A 21,194-nucleotide genomic window follows, 5' to 3' on the forward strand; every position below is an offset into this window, starting at 1 on the left:
CAAAACATTTACTTCCGTGAAAATTATTTTTCTCGAAAAATTTGACACGATTGCAATACTTCCACTCTCGTTAGAAGTTAAACAAAGTTGAATTATTTTGATTTTGAAAACACAATAGTAATTCTTTTTTTTTAAAGTTCAAAAAAAAAATTCATAAATGTTTAGAAAAGAGTGTCTTCCTTGTATTTACAGTCACCCTTATCTCGTTTTGTATGGTATGAAACTCCTTTAATAAGATTATGAAGGTCGATTTTTTTCGCGGATAATGGCAGAACATAATTAGTTGAAATGGCAGTCAAGAAATCATTGTTTTCTGTCTTCTTCTTTTTGTTTTCCCCGTAAAAATATGGCGAAGTGGTCTATTGTGCTGCCTGCTAGTGCATTCTACATGGGTTTTCTCATTCTAGAAGTATTTTCTTCTTTGTTTCTTCAAGTTTACAATGTTTAAAAAAAGTTACTTTTGGCACAAATTCAGATCTTTTGAGGGTTGAAGCTCCCAAGAGTATTTGGATTCTTCTGGAATTCTTTTTGTATTGAACTCCCTAGTGCACAAATCTTTTAAGCAATCATACTAATCCAGTTCTTCCAACGTATCCCTCAGTTCAATTAAAATTGAAGTCTACCTGCCTTTTAGTCGGGTTCCTGACTAGTTGTTATTTAATTTGAAGTGTAATGCAAAAAGATGACAACAGATTCAACTAACATTTATGCTTTTGAATTTTAATTCAATCAATAATTTAATTAATTTACCTTAATTTAATTATTACTTGGACCAATGAATCAAAGAATCAAGAGTGTAGCTAATTTTTGATTGATAATCAATGAGGTAACATCCGTTGACAAAGTATTTATTTATTTATTTATTTATTTATTTACAAGACGGGCAATCACCCAGTTACAAAGAAATATAATTTAAAATAACATTTAATAATAACTCAATATATAATAATTATAGTATATACATACATCATACATTTATACATATATATATCGTAGAATAGAAATAAAGATAAAATAGAAATAATATATACACATAATTTACTTAATAGATAAACAAAATACTTCAAAATATGTACTATAAAATATACTTTAAAAATAGAAACTTTACTCAATTAATAAATCTTTATATCACAAATAACCGGTAAGTTTTCCCTAGTACCAATCACCGCAAAATCAGCCATTTAACAAATGTTTCAACTCGATCATGTTGGTGTTAAATATATCAAAATCAGCGGGTAGATGATTAACTTGATCCGCAACTCTTGGAAAATAACTGAACTTACGATAATTGGTACCATGGCACACTTTAGAAAACACTTGTTTTTGTCTAGTACCGTTTGTTGGCACGTGAAAATTTAACAATGATAAAAGTTCAGGGCAGTTTATATTATTATTTAGAATTTTGAAAATAAAATTTAAGTCTGTGGCTTGTCTACGAAACTGTAAAGTACTCAAACCAGTAAATTCCATTACGTCATCGTACGGTACCTCCGTCATGACTTTTGTCTCTCGATACCAGAGCAATCTTAGGAATCTTCTTTGAAGTATGTAAAAATATGTAAAAGTATGTAAAAATATCGCATAAATTGTGCTAATTTCTTGACAATACACAATTTCAAGAATCTGATAGCAATGTGACGGAAAAAAAAAGATATAGATCGGAATTTCAACGTCAATATCGAATTTATGTCCTTAAACTAGTGTTGTTCAGTTGAGATTCGAGCTGAAGGCTCAACCTAGTCGAGCTTATAGCTCTCGAAGCTGGAGCCGTGAAGCTCAAGGCTGGAGGCTCATAAAACTGGAGTTGAAGGCTCATAAAGTGCGAGCCTTTTAAAATTCATAAGGAATGACGAGTAATCAATTTCAATGAACAACGAACATTTTAAAAAATTATTGTATTAATTTATACAAAAATATGTTTGAAAAATTCATTAGCTGCTTTGAACTTGATTTTATTTTAAGAAATGAATTTATTAAATTAGTACAAATAAAATGCTTCATATAAAAAGCAAAAAAAAAAAAGCTAGAGCCTTTTGAGCCGAGCCTTGGAGGCTCACCGAGCTCTCTGTGAGGCTTCAGCTCGAGCTCTGACTCGAATCACCCACTGAACCCTGAGAGCTCGGGCGCTCAAGGCTCGAACTTTATAGCCTTATAACTCAGCTGTTGAACAACGCTACCTTAAACTGTACTTGACGTTACACTACTAATTTAGGTGTTTGTAGAGGATGGCAGAAGGACACGCTTTATTTTTAAAAAGCTTCTAACAAAAAAAAAGGTATTTGCAGAAGTCCCAAACTGGAAACCTGATACTTACAAACCCACGCACATAATTATTTCACCAAATTAACACCTAACGGATGTATTTCCAAAGAAAAGGTGACCAACCTGGCCTCTAACGTCCATCAGGCGATTCAAGTTTTCATCCGATGAGTGGTAAGAAAATTCTACAACCAATAAGGGTGCAGAAGCTATAAAAAATGTCTGATTACCTCTGCACCAGAAGTAAGAACAGGATAATGTTTTAAAAAAAGGATGCTTGGCTGCTGTACTCTAGAAAATGAAAAATGGTATTTTGGAAGAAACAGAGTGCAGTACGATTTGTGCAAACATCAGGATATATTAACCACAGTTAGGTAAGCTCGGCTGAGGTAACTTGAGGTTGAAAGACTGCGACATGACACGAGAATTTCCATATGGTGAGCCGGGCTAAATTGATCAAAGAAACGATCCCTACAAGAGATGGCTATATCCTGGGTCTCCAGATCAATGGGCTAAAAAAAAACAGATGGGCTTTCGAATCTAAATGAGACCCTAAACCAATTTAGAATTTGGAATAGATAGTTCTGGATGGATAGATATTAAGCATACAACCTTGGAGAATCCCAATTCATTCTGATTGTGGTAGATTTTTCTGCTCTAACCACTAAAATAAAATAAAGAACTTTTGCTGATAAGTGGTTACGTTTTCAAACATTTCTGGTTACTCTTTCAGAGAAGCTTTGTTATATTTAGTCTTCATTTTATACTTCCCTCAGACCCTTTACTGAATTTTAGAAAGATTCGTTAGATTAAACATCAAATTTCATTGATGTTTGGACTGTGGCACTAATTAGGACTTAACATTAATCAAGTTAAAGTATTTGTAAACGTACAGAGAAAGAAATTACACTAATTGATAACTTTCATATTTATGTCAAGGAATTAAATGTTGAATGAAAATTTCGTCTTGAAAAAAAATTGGCAATTATAGATGCATTAATTGCAGTAGTAAAACAAGAGTAGCCGTGTGACCATTTCCCACATATTTTTGTATTTCTTAAGCAATTATTAAAATAGTAAGTAGTTTTGTTTTTTAGTTTTACTATTTTTAATGTTACAATCAGCAATGTGGTTAATAGAAGAGACAGAATTTTTCTCACTAATATTATCAGTGTTTGGAGAACCGAAAAAACTTATTTACGGCTCTCTACTGAGGGCGTCAGTTCCAACTAACACTGAACTCTCCCTGAACTATGTAATATATAATAATATTTACTTTAATTCCAGTTTATCTAATTTTTGGCAAAATTATTGATTTAAAAACTACATTAAAACTAGGGTTGCACCGTTCAAGTTAGGATGAACCATTTCGAAAATTGATAGTAGTGTTTTATAGAAAGAAAAGAAAATAAATAACTCAAATTTTAATTATTTTTTTTCCAATCTTATAACAAATTCTTGTAAATACTTTTATGTCTATTATAGTGATAAATATTGAGATATGTATTTGATAACTCTGTATCTTAATCATTTGTGTTTAAATAAATTAAGTGAGATATAGTGTGATATCACTTCTCAAGTTCTGTGTCAAATGTTGCAAAATTTACGTGAGCTAAAACTGCTAGCTTTTATACATATTAAAATAAATATTAAAAATATTGAAAGGAGTATGTTAATAATCGAAATTGGAGCAAATATAATGGGAGAATGAGTGCGCAATACCTATTGTAGTTACGTTATGCATGCACTAAAATAATTGTTTTTAATTATAGTTAATTGCTGGTAATTGTCAAAAAAATCTAGTTTTTTTATTGTCGCCATAAAAATTAATTCGTAAAAGCCTGCCAAAGTAAAAAAATAAAATAAAAAATCCAAACCAGTAAAACATTCTGCTCTACATGATGAACGCACCCCTAAGTTAGGTTGTGAGAATCTGTGCGAACGCGGTCTGTAAGAAAATATTGTCTTAAATGAAAAGAACTTGTCAGTGAGGTTCATCAAGGAATTTGCGGCAGAAGGTTCTTGGATAAAAAGCGCTACTTTAAGTTTGCAACTCGAGGAGGAGTCCATCATAGAGTAAACTGTTGTGGGGTGCCACAAACTTTGGGTTTAGGTCATCTCTAGTCCATAATCAAGGCAAATTTAATGTTCATCGGTACTTAGACGAAATTTTAAAACCAATATTGACACCTTCGCTGGTTTCGTCTCCCAAGACTATATTCGTCCACAAGTTGCAAGAATTTGTCAGATCTTTCTACGTAATGAGCAAGAAGGAATGTTGCCTTGGTCAGCTCGTTATGATCAAACTAATTCAATTTTTTTCAATACGTTTATTCTCAGATGAACTGTACATAATATTTTCTTAACATCTTTCCACGTTTATTAAATTTAAATTAAGTAACGTGAACTTCTCCACAGATGAATCTCTATTGACGAGTTCTTTGAATATTATGAATAGCAATAAAGGGTGCTAAACAAGAAGTTACTTTACGTTCAATTCAATCTCTATTATATTCTTTAAAAATTATTATCTATTATTAATACAGTTTTACATTTTGTACAATAATTTGTACATTTTTTTGTGAAAATAAATGTGTAATTGCTACTAGCTAAATGAAGTAGAAATAAATTAATTCGAAAAACGTTTTTATTTATTCACCTATTTTGCACATAAACTTAATATTTTATATTATATTTGAAAATATAAAAATTAAAAATAAATAATTATAAATTAGAAAATTCTATTGAAAAAAGACATTTAAAGAAATGTATAAGAGAAAAGAGAAGGAACATTCTAAAAAAAAAAATGAGAAAGAAATCTAGAACATTATCTACTTTAATTGTTGCAAAAATGATCACCAGGTAACAGCACTTACTGGACATTTACAATAAAAAGTTCTCTTTAGTATCTAAATAGTTTTTAAAATGGCCACTAGGTAGCAGCACTAACTGGACGTCTGTATATAGGATCTGTAACGGAAAATTACCTTCAGTACGATCCAAGAGACCGAAGGGAGAGGACTTATCGTCGTCGGTCTCTTTAAATACGAGTATTATAGTTCTAATAAGCACCACCAGAGTGCAACACTAACTGGACCTCTATATATAGTACTGTAACAACAAATTACCTTCAGTACGATCTAAGAGTTCATGGGGAGAGGACACTCTGTCGTCGGTCTCTCTAAATATGTCTAACTTGTCTGAAAATATCCCAAAAACAAAATTACTTTTAAATTCTGAGAAGATGGAGGAGAGAACACTGCTCTGTGGTTGATCACCCGAAATATATCTAACAAGTCTCCAAGTGTGTCAATTTTGGTTAAAGTAAGTTATAAATTAATGTAAGAGTGTGGTAATTAGAACCTATAAAAATGTCTAACTAGGCACAAAGTACAACAATTTAAATTGGTTAAGATTTTAAATTGATGCTAAAAGTTTTTAAGGAATTTAAATAAAATTAATAAATATATTGATTTAAATAAAAAAGGATAAACAAAAGATGGCTACCCATGGGTTACAAAATATTGGAAGGCAAAGTGTCTTTTATATTAAGCGAATGTTAATAAACATCATGAAGACACTCGCCCCACCCTCCTGCCCTGCGAATTGAACTTGCCTATATAGAAGCAATGTCAATATGGCCTCTATGGAAGGAACATTCATTTATTACTTTTTTCTCAGCGAATACGATTTATTTCAGATCAATTCTTTCTAAATCTCTTAAAAAAACATAATACCACCTAATTATAATTTTTCTTAATTAAAAAAATAATTAGTATACCAATTTGATCCCCAGTAAATTTCATTTTCAAGAAGTTCATTTAAAATTATATTATTAATTTAATTCTTTTTCTAGAAACCTTTTGCAGCAGGGCACTGTAAATGTCTTTGGGCGCTAATACTTCAGATGTTAACGCGCCTTAAAAAAAGTAAAGTCATGAGATTATCAAGAGATAATCTCGGTGCTTATTATCCAATACTCATTCTCGGACTGACTTAAAGTGATTCCAAACAGAATTCATAAGACCTTCTTTCAACTAAAATATAATAAGAAGATGTTGCAGCAAAGATGGTGTATAATTTAAACTCTTGCGCTGTTTTAAGACTGATTGAAGCATAATAACTGTTGAAAAGAATATTATAATCTTCTAACACCTCTGAATTCCTGTATTACATTTATTTTTATTACACATTAGGAAAGAAAGTCACGTTACTCTTCATCTTTTTCACTTCGATGGCTAAAGTGCAAGCGTAAAAAATATATTTAAGTCCCCCACATATCTTACTAATTCACTAGCTTATAAGTATAAAGTTAAATTGATTTCGATGAATTTGTGAATATCTATTATTTGTGCTAGTTCTATTAAAGGATTTTTATCACCACAGGCAGTTGATTTTGAAACCCTTAATTGCAAAGAAAACTGTAGCAGCTTGAATTTAAAAAAAAAAGTTGGCATTTTTTATATTGAGAAGTGTATTAAAACTGTCCGGTAGGACAGTTATATAAGGGTTGACCATCAAAAACTGCACGAAAAAGCGTAACGTTGAAAAACACCCAACTTTGACAATTTTTTTCTCTTTTTCTATAAAAGATAAAATTCCCAAATTTTCTTTAAAACTTACTCCAAACCCTCCTTTATAACTGTAATTTTTTTGCAACCCCCCAGACCTAATAGATTTCGAGAAAAAAGTTGCCGAAAATGAGCAAAAACGGCTTTTTCAAAAAATGTTCTTGTTCTTGTTCTTCTTGTTGTTACCTTTTTTGTAAACAACGTAGCGCCTAAACGCGTGAACCGATTTTCATGAATGAGGTGTCATTCGATTCAGTATTTTATGTAGATGTGCCTTTTGGGGGTCCCGACGCTGTACATCGAATGGGTGAGGAGTTAGCCCCCTTTATGTAAGGCCCCCTCCAAAATTATTATTACTAATTACTCTGTAAATCTTGGCCCGATTTTGATAAAATTTGGTAGGATGATAGGGTTAGGGCTCCCCTACGTAACATTAATGCGGCGATCAGCTCTTACACTTGTTAAGGGGAAGTATAACAATCGTTTCAAATTATCGACACGTGAACCGATTTTTATGAATGAAGTGTCATTCGAATCGAAATTATATACAGATTTGCACTTTAAAAGTCTCGGCACCGTGCCTCATAAGGAGGGGAGTTTGCCCCACCCAAATAAGGCCCTTTCTAAAACTATTATTACCAATATTTCTATAACGCTTAGTCCGATTTTGATAAAATTCAGCCCGAATAAGTGGTTAAAGCTCCTCTACGTGGCTGTGAAGTGCCATCTTGCTCTTACACCTACTAAGAGGAAGTACTGCAATCGTTTAAATTATCAATGAGTGAACCGATTTAAATCAATGAATTGTCGTTCGATTAAAAAATCTTTCCTCTTTGCCTTCTAGGGAGAAGTACTGCAATCGTAGTTTATTTTTCTTACTCCTCTTAAAAGGAAGTACTGAAATCGCAGTTTAATTTTTCTATTTACGTACAAATACCTTCCTATGTTATTCAAAACGCTTTCTCAAAAAAATTGTTATTGAGGATGGTTTGGGAGCCGCAACTACAATCATTCTTTAAAAAGATCTCTCCAGTGGTAGTTAACACCTTATCAGGTTATAATGATAGAATTGCTTATTCCAAATTTTAAAAAAATCTGTAAAGCAGATATGTAACTTTGTAAAATAGACAAAAAGGAAAATCTATCCAAAAGGTACAAAAATCTCCTTAACAAAAACTTACAGTTTAAAATGTTAAGTATAAGGGTTGATTAAACGCAAAAAGGTACACAAATCAGCGAGTACCCAACAATTCATTAATACTTCATTAATAGTTAAGTAATTCTACTGCATTAATTTTCATTAATAAGTTATTTTTTAGAATTTATTAGATGTCACAGACCCTTATGCTGGCCACTTCATTTATATTATTTTTTTGTTATAATTATGATAAATCACATATACGTACATGCATGTTAAAGTAAAGATAAAGTTAGAGTTGGCTACTGTCTTGAATTCGTCTTACCGAAATATTCGTGAGCACAATTAACACACAGTTAATAACAAGTAGATTATTAAACAATAATTATACATTTCTCTATTGTAATTTAATTTAGTCCCCCTAATTTTACTTATAGTAAAATACTGGAATAATTAGCTGTCCTAAATATATGCATATCTTATTTACTTTATATTACATATATACAACATTGTGGGAAGCACACCTAGATGGAGAATGTAATTGAAGAAAACTATATTATTTGCGATAAAGCCAGATAATTATTACCTATTATTATAAACGTTTGACTACTTCATACAATAACAATTACTTTAATCGAAGAATGAACTTAAACCGACGATTTTTATTTCAGAAATAAAAATAAATAAATAAAATAAACCAAATCATTGATGTAAGTTGGTGTAATCATTTTTTTAAACAAGGTTTTGAATTTTTTAGCCTCATATTTTTATTTTATTTTTTATAACGTTTTTCTTTTTAACCTGTAATTAATAGTTTGATTATTATAAATAACTAGATATTACAGTCAATCTACAGTGCTACTTGAACATATATTTTGTAGACGAAAATGGCCAGCATAAGGGTCTGTGACATCTAATAAATTCTAAAAAATAACTTATTAATGAAAATTAATGCAGTAGAATTACTTAAATATTAATGAAGTATTAATGAAATGTTGGGTACTCGCTGATTTGTGTACCTTTTGGCGTTTAATCAACCCTTTATACTTAACATTTTAAACTGTAAGTTTTTGTTAAGGAGTAGTTTGAGAAGTGTAGTTGAATGTAAAGTAAAGTAAATTACTTAATTAATAAAATTAATTACTAGAAGTGAATTGCAATTTGCAAATTCTTATTTAACTTTCATTTATATTAAATTTAGTAATTTTTTTGGATTATGCAAAAATATGTTAATTCCCAAACATATTTAACAAAATTATTTAATAGAAATATTTGTTTTATTAAAATAGAGATCCACTTGTAGAATAATATTAGATAATAATAATAGATACACCAGAATGTTGGAAGGTTACCCACGCAGTGCTGCTCTCTATTAGTGTTATATTATACGAAGGTGATTGCATTAATAAAAACCGGTTTGTTTTGTTTTGTTTTAAATGCAATAAACTCTTCCCTTCCAATCTCTTCAGAGAAGTAAAGTGGAAGCAGGTACTGTAAATGCGCTTTAAAAACTTCGATTCTTTACTAATCAACATTTTTATTTTATCTTATGCTCAGTCACCTTGAGTCTAAACTTCTATCACCAGAAGTGCCTGTATCTGTTTTCCTCTTGGTATTCTGATTGTAGCTGCTTATAAGCTACTATTCATTATAGAGTGAGACTTTACCACAATGTTAGTTCTACCGTTTCTCTTTGTTACTTATTTTTGCAGCCTAGCTACTGGTTTACAAGCAGGTAAGTTTATCTTTTTCTTTCATCTAGACCAGAATTTTAATTAATAACTTTTCACAATTATGTAATCAAATAACTCTTGCAAGTGCATCAGTTTTTCTAAAATTGCAGTTTAAAAAGTAATTTGGTATCTTAATGACACCAATAATTAGCTAATTTGTACGGCATTACTTAAAATCAAGAAATTCAATGTGTCTTTTCGTTCCCTTATTTTTACCTTTATTAATTAATTTAAATAGATATTACTAGCGCGAGACAAATTCAATGTTGCTTATAAAATCAAGCAGGACCATAATAGCAAAGTTGTTTAGATGCTTGGGGTCGCAAAGCTGAAATTTATTAACTTGAAGATAGGCGCGGTATCTTATCTTTAGCCACCTTATCTCACCCACCCAAAATCTTTATTCAACTTAAAACCCAAGCTGCCTACCTTGTCTCGAAACCTGCACATACCTTTAACGTATCTTCTCAAATTATCTCAGACAAATCCATGAACCAGAGTCGACCTGGATTTTTTTTTTTTTTTACAATGCGCCTATTCAAAGTTCGCTCATGATGACGACCCGCAACTTTGGCGTGACCAGTATTCAACCCTTCCATGTTCCTCAAATCATTTTGCTCAAATTGATCAGCTGTTAAGAAACATGACTTTAGCGCATATAGAAAAGTGGTTTCTATCTCTGTCTGTTCATCTCATCTACATTCCATTCCGTAATTTTTGTGCCCCAAAATTACTTTGAAATTACCAACGCCGGTTTTAAGGCAATGAACGTTTAGGATGAACCCGACTCCATTAGCTTATCCGTCTTAATAATCCCTTGACCCACAAAAATGCTTCATTATCCTGACCTATTCAATTTCTTAAGATTTCTTTTCCATTCTCTTAAAAACTTCTATTAACCCTTCGTATCTATCAATGCTTTTAGAGCAGCTTGGTTGTCGCAGAAGATTCTGATTTCATTTATTCATTGATCTTTTTGGCTAAAGTGTCAGCGTTTCTTCATACATTGTAGTCGTCTGAGGCGCCACGGTAGCCGAGCGGTTAGAGGCGAGACCTGCGAAGCTAATATGAATTGTGGTACTGGGTTCGATTCCCGGTCATAGGCCTTGGATTTTATTTAATGTTTAAAAATGAGAAATAGTAAAGTATGTTTGCTAGACGCCTCCGTCCACGACACCTAATTGGTAGTTGGACGTTAAGCCCCGCCTGAAAAAATAGGCGATTACTTTACTTTACTTACTTTACTTTGTAGTCGTCTGTAAAGTGAAGGTTTTTTAAATGTGTAAGAGTGTATACCAATAACCCTACCTGAAAATAAGGCATAGGTTTAAAAGCTTGGAGGAATGTAGATTGGTACCTAGTCAAGAGGGCGGCAAAAGTGTCTGTTTCTATGTTTATTACAAAAGTATTCTAATAACGTTCCACGCGTAAGATGTAGGATTCAGCAATGGATAGCCTGTTAATTTGAGAGATTTGTTAAAAAGTTTAATAAACTAAAGTGTTACTGAGAACGATTGGCTCTACTGAGAATTAAGCTACTCGGAGAGGAAAAACTGATGATGTAGGAACCATTCTCCAGACTACGAATTAATTGAATAAGGATTATAATTGAACAAACAGAACTGAAGAGGATGACTAGCTCTGGATGCGCAGAACATTCATGGACCATGACAGAAAATTGGCCTTGGCTGATGAATCAACATCTCATGAAATTTGATCTATTACAGAAACAGCAAAACTACTAATTCGATAAGAATAAATTCTAGCCTTTTCCACGGAAGTGTTGTACCGCACAAAAAAGGCCGGCAGTTCATTGAAAAAGATCCCAGGCGCGAATGACCTTAGATGTTCTTAATGAAATTAATTACTTATGTTTTATTCATTACAGGTGATTACTTCAAATTATGTAAAAGAAATGATCCAGAATTAGGAAACTGCATTAAAGATTCTTTAAATCAAATGAAACCTTTATTGAGGAAAGGTAAGTACTTTACACAGCAGTTAGACAATCACGGTCATAATATTTTTCTTCTGGTTTGAGTAACTGATTGGAATTTTTCATGTTTTCATTTTTAACTGAAATAAATATCTTTATATGCAATTATGGATAATTGTAGGAATTTTCGCTATGTATTTAATAATATCCGCTCATTCATATTCTACTTCATGGTATGTGAAATGGTGTGTGATATTTTGTGATATTCATAAAAGTGGTTGAAAAGGAGTTGTTTAATTTCCTTTCTCAAAATAATGGATATTTTACTATTAATTTTTGAATTTTGATGGCTTAAATCAGGTGGAAGAATTTTCATTAAGGGTAAAATATTACCACATTTTCTGCACTTTGTAAAAAACTAAGAATTCAGAATTTCTTAATTTGATTTCTTATTTCACTAAAGGCTGTTTAATTTAGTTTTATTATAACTTGTTTTTAGTTCTTTAATGGAAGTACAATTCTCAAAATACTTATTTTAATTAGTTGTATAAATATTGCTTGTAACACTTTTCTTTTTAAATATTTTTATAAAATTATTCTTTTTATATAATGGCTAAAGCCATTTTAGCTTTGTTGGGCCATTTATCCTGGTATTTGGTTACTTTTCAAACTAATAAATTAGTATAAACAAGAAGTAGGGACAAGGTAAGCCGCTACTAGTCAGCCTTCTGATCTCCCACCATCAATCTTCTTATTGTATCTGATTAATCTGTTGTAGGATAGAGGTGCTTAGATTATCAAAATGATATTTGTGGAATCCTTTTTTATTTTTTTTTTAGACAAACCATTTGTCTAAAAATAAATAAGTTTATAAATAATTATAAGAAAACTTAAATGAATACCTGCACTTTAATATTGACCTTCTTTTTTTAAAATATTAAATAATTTAACATTTAATAATGTGGATATGGTTTCAGGCATACCACAATTAAAGATACCATCCTTAGATCCAATGGTAATTCCAAGAGTAAACGTTAAACAAGGAAGCGGTCCCGTTTCCATGGATTCTACATTTACAAATTTAAAGATAAATGGTATTACAGATTTCACAATAAAAAACATCAGGTAATGTATTTAAAAGTAAATTGGGTATGGTGTGTAATATCCAAAACTCTGCTTCTTCAGAGATTTTGATCAAAGAGTAGAATATGTTATTTCGTTTGCCTACAGCCATTAAGACAGAGTTCCAGATTAAGACAAAGTACTTTGTTATTTAAGTTATTTAATGCCTAAATAACTACGTTAGGAGAATTAAATTAAGGAAAATTAATGAGAAACGCATATTTTCAAAACTTTTAAACAATTTAACCCTACAGAAGTTAATTCCAATCTTTAATTTGTGAAGTTAATTTTTCAAAATGGGGTCCTCAATTTGTAGTTTTTTAACTTAAAGCACATTTCTGAATTTTACCATGCTCGGGATGCTCCCCAAATGAGTTTACCATTTTATCTGCGGTGCAATTCTACATTTACAAATTCTGGACTTAGAGGAGAAAGGAATTTAAAAATGTCGATCGTTAGCACTTTATATCGTTGATGATATATTTTGTAATTAAAATACAAAACTGTTAGTTCATAAAACAATTACCAAAACAACAAAAAACATTTTTGCAAGGTTAGGAATACCAATTATATTAATTATACCAATTACATACGTTTATGTGTGTAGGCATACGCCCCATTTAGCCAACGTAAAGCTCTAAAAATAAGATTTGTATCATTTTAAAAACTAAATTTATTTAGATAGTAAAGTAATTGTTAATTCCAAGACATTTTCCGGGTTGCGTACCTACGCAGGACTGTCCGGAATATTCAGGTCTATTTTTACAGTAGTTGCAAAAAAAGCAAAAAAAATAAGTCCTCAGAGATATATCTTTTGCACCACCACTTAAAGGAAACAAACCAAAACTTCTTCATGCCTACCTAAAATTTGGTTTTCAAGGAAAAATAATTGGAAAAATTAATAAAACCAATAATGGGAGTGCGTAATATTAATTTTGAATAATATAATATTTTTTACTCATTACCTAATTTGCACTTTCCTCGTCCTCTTTCCATAAATTCCATGAAAAATCGAATTCTTGAACGCTATGGTATTTTTGAAAGCAATTCACATGATAGATTATTTCAATTTAATTCTTTTAATTTTTCAGACCCGATTTAGACAATAATCAAATTGATTTTGAAGCTACACTTCCTTACATGTACAATGTAGGTGACTACAAGATTGAGGGTAAAATTCTTGTCCTACCTATATCCGGCAATGGAGACAGCTGGAGTAATTACAGTAAGTAATTCTGTATAATTATTTCAACAAATAATCTAAGGCAACATCAAAGAAAAAAAAATACAATAGATATTAAATCATTCTATGAGGAAAATTGAACAATTTGTCCTTCATGTATAAATAACTAAATAAATTATTCACTTTATTGTATAAAGTGCTTCCCAATTGGAATAATTTACAAAGTTAAATTAGCATATAGCTCTCCATCTACATTTCATGAAAAAGGAAAAAGTACTTAGATATGGATAATGAAATCAAATCTCTCAATTTATCATCCTCACATTTTTAAGTTGTAGTGTATGACTTCTTTCATGAAAATTATAAAAACAACAACAAAAGAAATTTAGAAATATCTTAAAATAAGTATTTGTAAGTATATAAATTTTATTATGACTATTTTTTTGAACGCCATCTATAATAATAATAATAATAATAATAGCAACAATAATGGACTTTTTACCCACTTGAATGTTTATTGTATATTTTATACGAACCATCCTTTGCAAAAATATTCAACTCTTTCCACCTTTCTTCTGCAATATTTTTCCAATTTCTTATTTCCTTCTGAACCGTATTTTTACGAAGAGTGTACCCAAACGCATTAAAATGCACTTGAAAAATAATTAAATATTTCTCTCTTTATTCTTTTGTTGATTTTTTTTAAGAATACTATTTATTTTGATAAGAATAAAATGAGTTAATTATGCTTTAAAGCTCTAATGTTAGTAATTGTTTCATTGTATTTATTTATTTGATTTATAGGACTCACGTCCTATCTCAATTACAGTTGGGTACAGCATAAATTAATACAAATATATACAAACATAGGCACAAAAAAAACTGAAAGAAATACTTTGAATTATGTCTTTGAAATAAGCTCAAAGGAATACATAGCTCCTTTGTGGTATTTCATGGTATTTAGTCCTTGAAAATAAGTAAAAAGATAAATAAAGCCAAAATAATTAAAAAAGAAATAAAATACAAAACATAAATTAATTTTTTAACTTATTAACTCCTCTCTTAAAGTGAAACATTCACACAGATAACAGAATACAGTTTTCATTACAGCTCTACTGCACTGAGTTTATCTAGAGATTTCCTTCTGCAATACAATTTAGAAGCCTCAAAATATTCATAAATTGTTTGATTTAAATCTGAAATACGGCAGTTGGTATCCCCTCCCAACAAGAAAGGTACATCATTAAAATTATTTTTTATATCAACAATAGTTTAATGACAGTAATGTTTCAAATTTATCATAACTTGGGCCAATATAAATTAAACTTAATAGAAAAGAATTACAATTGACAAAAAAAGGTTTTGTAAATGTAAAGAGCAAAAATATCCAGTGCAGAGATTCTCTAATTACTCTAACATGACCTAAATCTTTTCTGCACAGGGCACACAAACCACCTTTTGCTCTTCCTTAATGTTAGTAATTAATTTGGTTATAAAAGGGAAGTTTCCAAAGTGAAGCTTCTCCAAAATGAAAGTTTTTGCACTCGTATTGTACCTTTTCCCAACTTTCTATTATTATTTCTGAGCTGCACTTTCAACTGGGCAACAATTGCTCAACAACTAAGTTAGCCTGTTAAGCAGGCCAGTATTTATACAATAAGTACATATATCTTTTGAAATATTTATATTAGTAAAGTTGCAGCAGCTTACTGCACTAATATTTAATTATTATGTCATTGACTGTTTTTCTCGTCGAGGAAAGATGGCTCTTTTTAAAAGATATTAACGTTTCTGTGGTATACCTGTCCAACAACTAACTTACATTGTCCTGCCCAATTACTATCCCTTTTATATATTCTATACAATGGTTTCATTCGTAAAACACTATTGTATAACTGCTTAGATCTAAAAAACCCACATCCTAGCCTCCAGTCACCTATAAACATTGCACACTTAACAGACGACTATCTTATGTAAACAATGAAGAGTCACTATATAATATCTTTGAGAGAGTAGTTGTGTGAGGCTAACACTTTTCAATCTTATGTTTTAACTTTTACGAACTCCTTGAAAACATAATTGTAACTCTTCGTGTAAGTACGAAGTGTAATTGATAAGGATTTGCCATGAAAAAACCTGTAATATATTTATATTTAAGTAATTAATATGTGTTGTGAATGGATAAGGTCCTACGCTTTCAAAAGTCTCCGTGGACCATTTAGCTTCATCTACATCTTTTTATATGTGGGTGTATGACTTTTTAAGAGTAGTGGGTGATGGCGAAGCTCAACCTCTGCTGACAGATTGTTTAGGGTTGTATGTGCGTTTGTGTTGTTAGGCTGGGACATCCCAACATCCATCAAGAACTACAAGTCCACTTCGTCTTGAAGCACACTTCAGTAAACTAAGCACAGCAGTTGCTGGTACTAAGCCCTGCCACGTTGCACTTCTGCACCTTAAAACAATTGATTTATTACTTTCTCTTGAAAACTGAGTATTATTCAGTTAGTAATCATTATATTTTTTGGCTTTTAATTAATGATATTGTGTTTTATTTTAGCTGACGTTAACATCAAAGCAACACTAAAGGGTGAACCAGAAGCAAAAGGAGGCAAAACGTTCTTTAAAATAAAAGAATTCAAATTTGATTTGAACGTTGGTCGAGCAATTATTCATTTAAATAATTTATTTAATGGAAACAAAGAATTAGGTAAGGATTTTACACAAATATAATCAGTTTTCTTGAATAATTTTCAGTAAAATTAACTTCACTATTTCAATATTACTTTGGTTCTTGATGAGAAATTGCTATTTGATCTACAGTTCTTAATACTTGTTTTATTTTTGATGTTCGAACATCATTATTTTGATTAGCAAATCATTTGACTGCAGAATTTACCATTTGACCCTTATTTTCTTAAAATCGAAGCAGAAAAGGTACTAGCCTCTGAGACAAGTGAAGCTCTTTCAGCTCATTTAAACTATCAATATTAAAAATTCTACTCCATTTTTTCCCTTCATATTAACAAAAAAGGTACAACAATAAGATAAAAATTACCAAAATATTATTATCGTAACATTGCATTTTTACGAATTGATACTTTGGCCAAATGCTGCATCAGAAGACCTGTTTTAATTCCATCATAGTTAAATATCAACATAATTAAAGCTAGGTGATAATTTGAATTAGGTAATATGTCTCATTAGGTGGGACCACAGAAACACTTCAAAAGGAATCGAATTCTTTTTATTTTCTCTTATTTTTTTAAATTTTGTATACAATTTATTTTATATATTACTAATGAGAATAATTGCTCGTACTAGGTTTCAGTCAATTAAGAAGGTAAGAAACTGAAAATCAATAAGCGTATTGTATTTTTACTGACAAAATACTGTCATTTTGGTCCTGTGAGACTTTATTTTTGTGAATGGTCCCCATAATTTCTAATTTTCGTATATATCCCGATTAAATACTTAATGAAAGTTTTTAACAAGATCATTAAAATTTTCCACAATTCATAAACTCATAAACTAAAGAAGCCCACCTTTGTTATTTATTATTTTAATCATTGGGAGATTTTTGCCCTATCGTTTCCAACAATTCTTTCTGAAGTTTAAGATTAGGCACTGTAACACATAGTACCATCTTGAATTGTTTCCCCTATGCTAATGAAAAAGATTAATAGAACGGTAAGAAACTAAATAAAAGAAAAGGGAATCCCTGATTAATGAAAACATAAATATATTTTATTTAGATTGAAATTAAACACTAAATTCATTATTATTAATAATATTTTTTCTCTCTTCTTCTAGGTGATGCTATGAATAATTTTATGATAGAAAACTGGGAAGTCGTGTATAAAGAGTTGAAACCTGTTGTTAATGAAGCAGTAAGCGCTATTTTATTAGATGTAGCTCAAAAAGTCTTTAATAGATTCCCTATGGATGAACTGTTTTTACAATAATATCATTTGAACATAGTGCCATTAAAAAAAAAACGTTAATTTCTCTTTAATTCAAGATAAATATAGTAAATTTTCCAATTTTGGAAAAAGTTATAACATGATTAAATTTAACCCATTGAAAGAGAATTAGAATTTTTATTTTTTAGATAATTTGTTACCAATTTCTCCTCTTGTCATATCAAATACCATTCCCTTCAGTTTTTTGTTTATAATTATTATTTTACTTTATTATGTGAGTTTTCTTTTGAGAAATCTTTTGAACATAAAGAAACTGATAGGGAACATTGAAGAAAAAATAGAATAATATTAGATTATTTTGTAAAATATTAGTAGCTTTCTTAATCATACACTAACTGTGAGTTTCAATCATCAAAATAAGATATTATTTTGTTAGTGCTAATTAATATTCTTATGTTAAACGTTATGTAAATTAAAAAAAGAATGTTCCTTTGGTAAATAAACATTTAAAGATGTTTTGGTTTATGTTTTATTAAAAGTAAATTCTAACTACGTAAATAGCTGGGATCTTGTTAATAATACTTTATACATTCTTGGCTGCTTACAAAGGTAGAAAACATGCATTCAATAACTGAACCGATTATTTAAGCTAAAAACTATTTTGGGAATAATAAAGAACTCTCACCTATTATAATTAATTTACTGCAATTGGTTTAGACATATGTAAAACCTGAACGAGTTAAAACTTTAAACCTAAATTACAGATTCTTGATATATTCTATTTTCAGTGCTATTTTCATGCAGAAAACTGTTTTAAAAGAAGAATTTGAAAATGTGCAGGACACAAAATAAGGTTTGGCACCCAGATACATAACTTTGGTTACCTACCATCCAGACAATAAATGAAACAAGAACGTTCACGAATAGACAACCTTCCACATTGCTCAGTTCTTCTTTCTATAAATTGAACTTCCGAATTGAGGAGCACTATGTTCTTTGCTATGTAGCTTACCTACGACTCCCATTGGAAATGCAAGAAGCCCAAGAAGGACGCAGTAATTTAGAATTGAAAAGATGTAACGTTTTCTACCGTTCCAGTCGAAATGCTCGTTCGGTCATGCACATCATTGCTTGCTTGTTGAATTAGTGTCCTTTTCTTAACTGTATCATTCAAGGTTTAACAATCTCAATCAAGTTAGAATAGAAAACTGGTTTTTGTTGAATTATAATACCACTTGTTTTAGTCTAAGGTTATGACAATAATTTACAGATTCTTAAGAAAAATCTGTTATCTCGCTTAGCTAACTTATGAAGAGAAAGAGAAAAATTGGCGTTTCGCCCGTTCACACATTAATGTTCCTTATTTTTTTCTATTTCTATGGAGAAATACTAGTGATATTACAATTTTTTGTAAATTATGACAGAATACTAGCAAGCGATTTGCTGCACTTACTGTACAAATTAACTGTTAATTAGAAATAGAAAACTCATGAATCATTGCTCATACCATTTAAGTGTATAACGATCTTTACATTGTAAAGGAAACAGAAAAGCAAAATAACTTCTGGAAATTATTGCCCATTAGGTGATAACGTTAGTTAAAGAGAAATGAAACATTACTCCTGCTTCCCTATCTTAGATATTTAAAGCAAGTGTGGATTTTTTTAATTGGTTTTTCTTCCTATTAAACAGTTTATTGTAATACAAAAAAATTTACCAAACTGACTAAAATACATGGAAGATATATTACTCCGAGTTTTAAAGAATATGATTACATCACCATTAGAATTATTATTCAGAGAAGAATCCTGCGAAATTGAAATGGGTTCAATAGTTCTAGCAACCTTAATTGTTTTGCTACTAAATAAAAGTTTGATAGAAGAACTTCCATCACTTACTGGAGAGGTTACTATTGTATTTCTATTTATTTATTCTAAGTTCTATCCATCAAGACGAAGTCATCAAATTTACTAAGGTTTTACCTCTTCTAACATGTATTTAACTTTAAAAAGTATGATATCAAGAAAAATTCACCATTTTTGCAAAGAAGTAGTCCAATTTTTCTAGCTCCAATTGAACGATTAAAGTTAAAACTGTCTGGTAAAACAGTTATATAAGGGTTGATCGTCAGAAACTGCGTTTTTTAATTAAAACAACAAGAGTTAACAATTTTTGTTTTGTTTTTACCCCTTGTGCTATAAAAAATAACATAGAATTTTGAGGACTGGTGTTAAAATAAATCTTCCATTAGATTTTTTTCTCCCCTAGGAGCCTCTATACTGTTGGTCAGTGTTATGAATGAGCATTGTCCGGAGCTAGGCAGGGCACTGAGATTGCTCAAGGTGTCAATTATCTTAGATGATAACTCGTTTTAATGGAAATAAAAACTGAATAGAATTAAAATATTCAATGCCATTTCTGAAGGTACAGTATATAATTAATTATCATTTTAATAAAAAAATAAAATAAAAGATACCGTCCAGTATAAGGGTCTATGACATTTAATACATTATAAAAACCATAAATGAAAATATAATGCTGTTAAATTATGTTTATCATAATCATAATTATCATTATTATGTTATCATATTAACTCTGCAATGGGGGTTTCCCGATTAATAAATCAGTTATCAGTTGATACTAAATTTCCATAAATATAATGGATCTTTATGATATAATATCTTCTTAAGGAATATCTTTTAGGATTTGTGAAAATATTGTTTAACGATGAAGGTTTAAGTAATTAGAGAGCACTAATTGTAGTAAGAGAAATCAGTTCAGAATCAGTGAAAAAAATTACGAAAAAATTTAAATAAAATGCACAAGCTTTTTTGAACTTTTTTATCTGATAGTTACTAGATGAAAATTAAATATGAGTATGTTTAGTAATTCAGTCTTTTATAGCTTGATCAATCCTTACAACTCAACTTGCTTTAGTTTAAGACTTCCGTTGCTTAGATTTTAATTCATTCGACTCAATAGTTATAACTTTTCACAAGCTTTACACTTCTCAAAAAGCTAAAGAATATTCAAAAATATAGCCCCTTATTAAACAAACGTTATGTATCTTTTTGAAGTAATACTTTGAAGTAAATACTTTGTCATTTTTGCCCCTGAATCGTTTCATTATAAGTTAATTCAGGAAAATTCAGATCAGACTGGTATAAGTTTATTAACTAAACTTCAAGATAAGGTAAAGGTTAACTTCTATGTTTTCCACTCTGACCAGTATAGAAAAATTATAAGTTATACTTTTTCAAGATAATTTGCTTTGTTGACTGGTTCGACTAGTTGTCGACCTTCGTCTAATGTTCTGATAAACTGTCGAT

At 30.2% G+C, this 21,194-nt stretch overlaps 1 protein-coding gene and 1 long non-coding RNA gene across 2 annotated transcripts; one reads left to right on the forward strand and one right to left on the reverse strand.

Annotated features, from left to right (window-relative positions):
- Positions 1-9,405: 9,405 nt before the first annotated feature.
- On the forward strand, positions 9,406-18,380 carry LOC141454005 (protein takeout-like). Its single transcript, XM_074127727.1, has 6 exons — positions 9,406-9,703; positions 11,590-11,682; positions 12,615-12,762; positions 13,851-13,984; positions 16,503-16,652; positions 17,756-18,380. Exons 1-6 carry the CDS (start codon positions 9,640-9,642, stop codon positions 17,905-17,907), a joined length of 741 nt encoding a protein of 246 aa, XP_073983828.1. The 5' UTR covers positions 9,406-9,639; the 3' UTR covers positions 17,908-18,380.
- LOC141454006 (uncharacterized) lies at positions 11,648-12,680 on the reverse strand. Its single transcript, XR_012458366.1, has 2 exons — positions 12,540-12,680; positions 11,648-12,406 (listed from the first exon to the last, which is right to left on the reverse strand). It is a non-coding gene; the product is annotated as an uncharacterized lncRNA (long non-coding RNA).
- Positions 18,381-21,194: the final 2,814 nt, after the last annotated feature.

This window comes from Rhodnius prolixus, unplaced genomic scaffold, assembly GCF_049639745.1.
Source record: "Rhodnius prolixus isolate KJV_2025 unplaced genomic scaffold, Rpr scaffold_9, whole genome shotgun sequence".
Classification (NCBI taxonomy): Eukaryota; Metazoa; Arthropoda; class Insecta; order Hemiptera; family Reduviidae; genus Rhodnius; species Rhodnius prolixus.

Bases quoted from the DNA above. Each gene is read 5' to 3' on its own strand.
- LOC141454005 (XM_074127727.1), top strand. From the start codon at position 9,640: ATGTTAGTTCTACCGTTTCTCTTTGTTACTTATTTTTGCAGCCTAGCT. The intron at 12,763-13,850 runs GTAATGTATTTA...TTAATTTTTCAG, and splicing joins TTCACAATAAAAAACATCAG to ACCCGATTTAGACAATAATC. The intron at 16,653-17,755 runs GTAAGGATTTTA...CTCTTCTTCTAG, and splicing joins TAATGGAAACAAAGAATTAG to GTGATGCTATGAATAATTTT.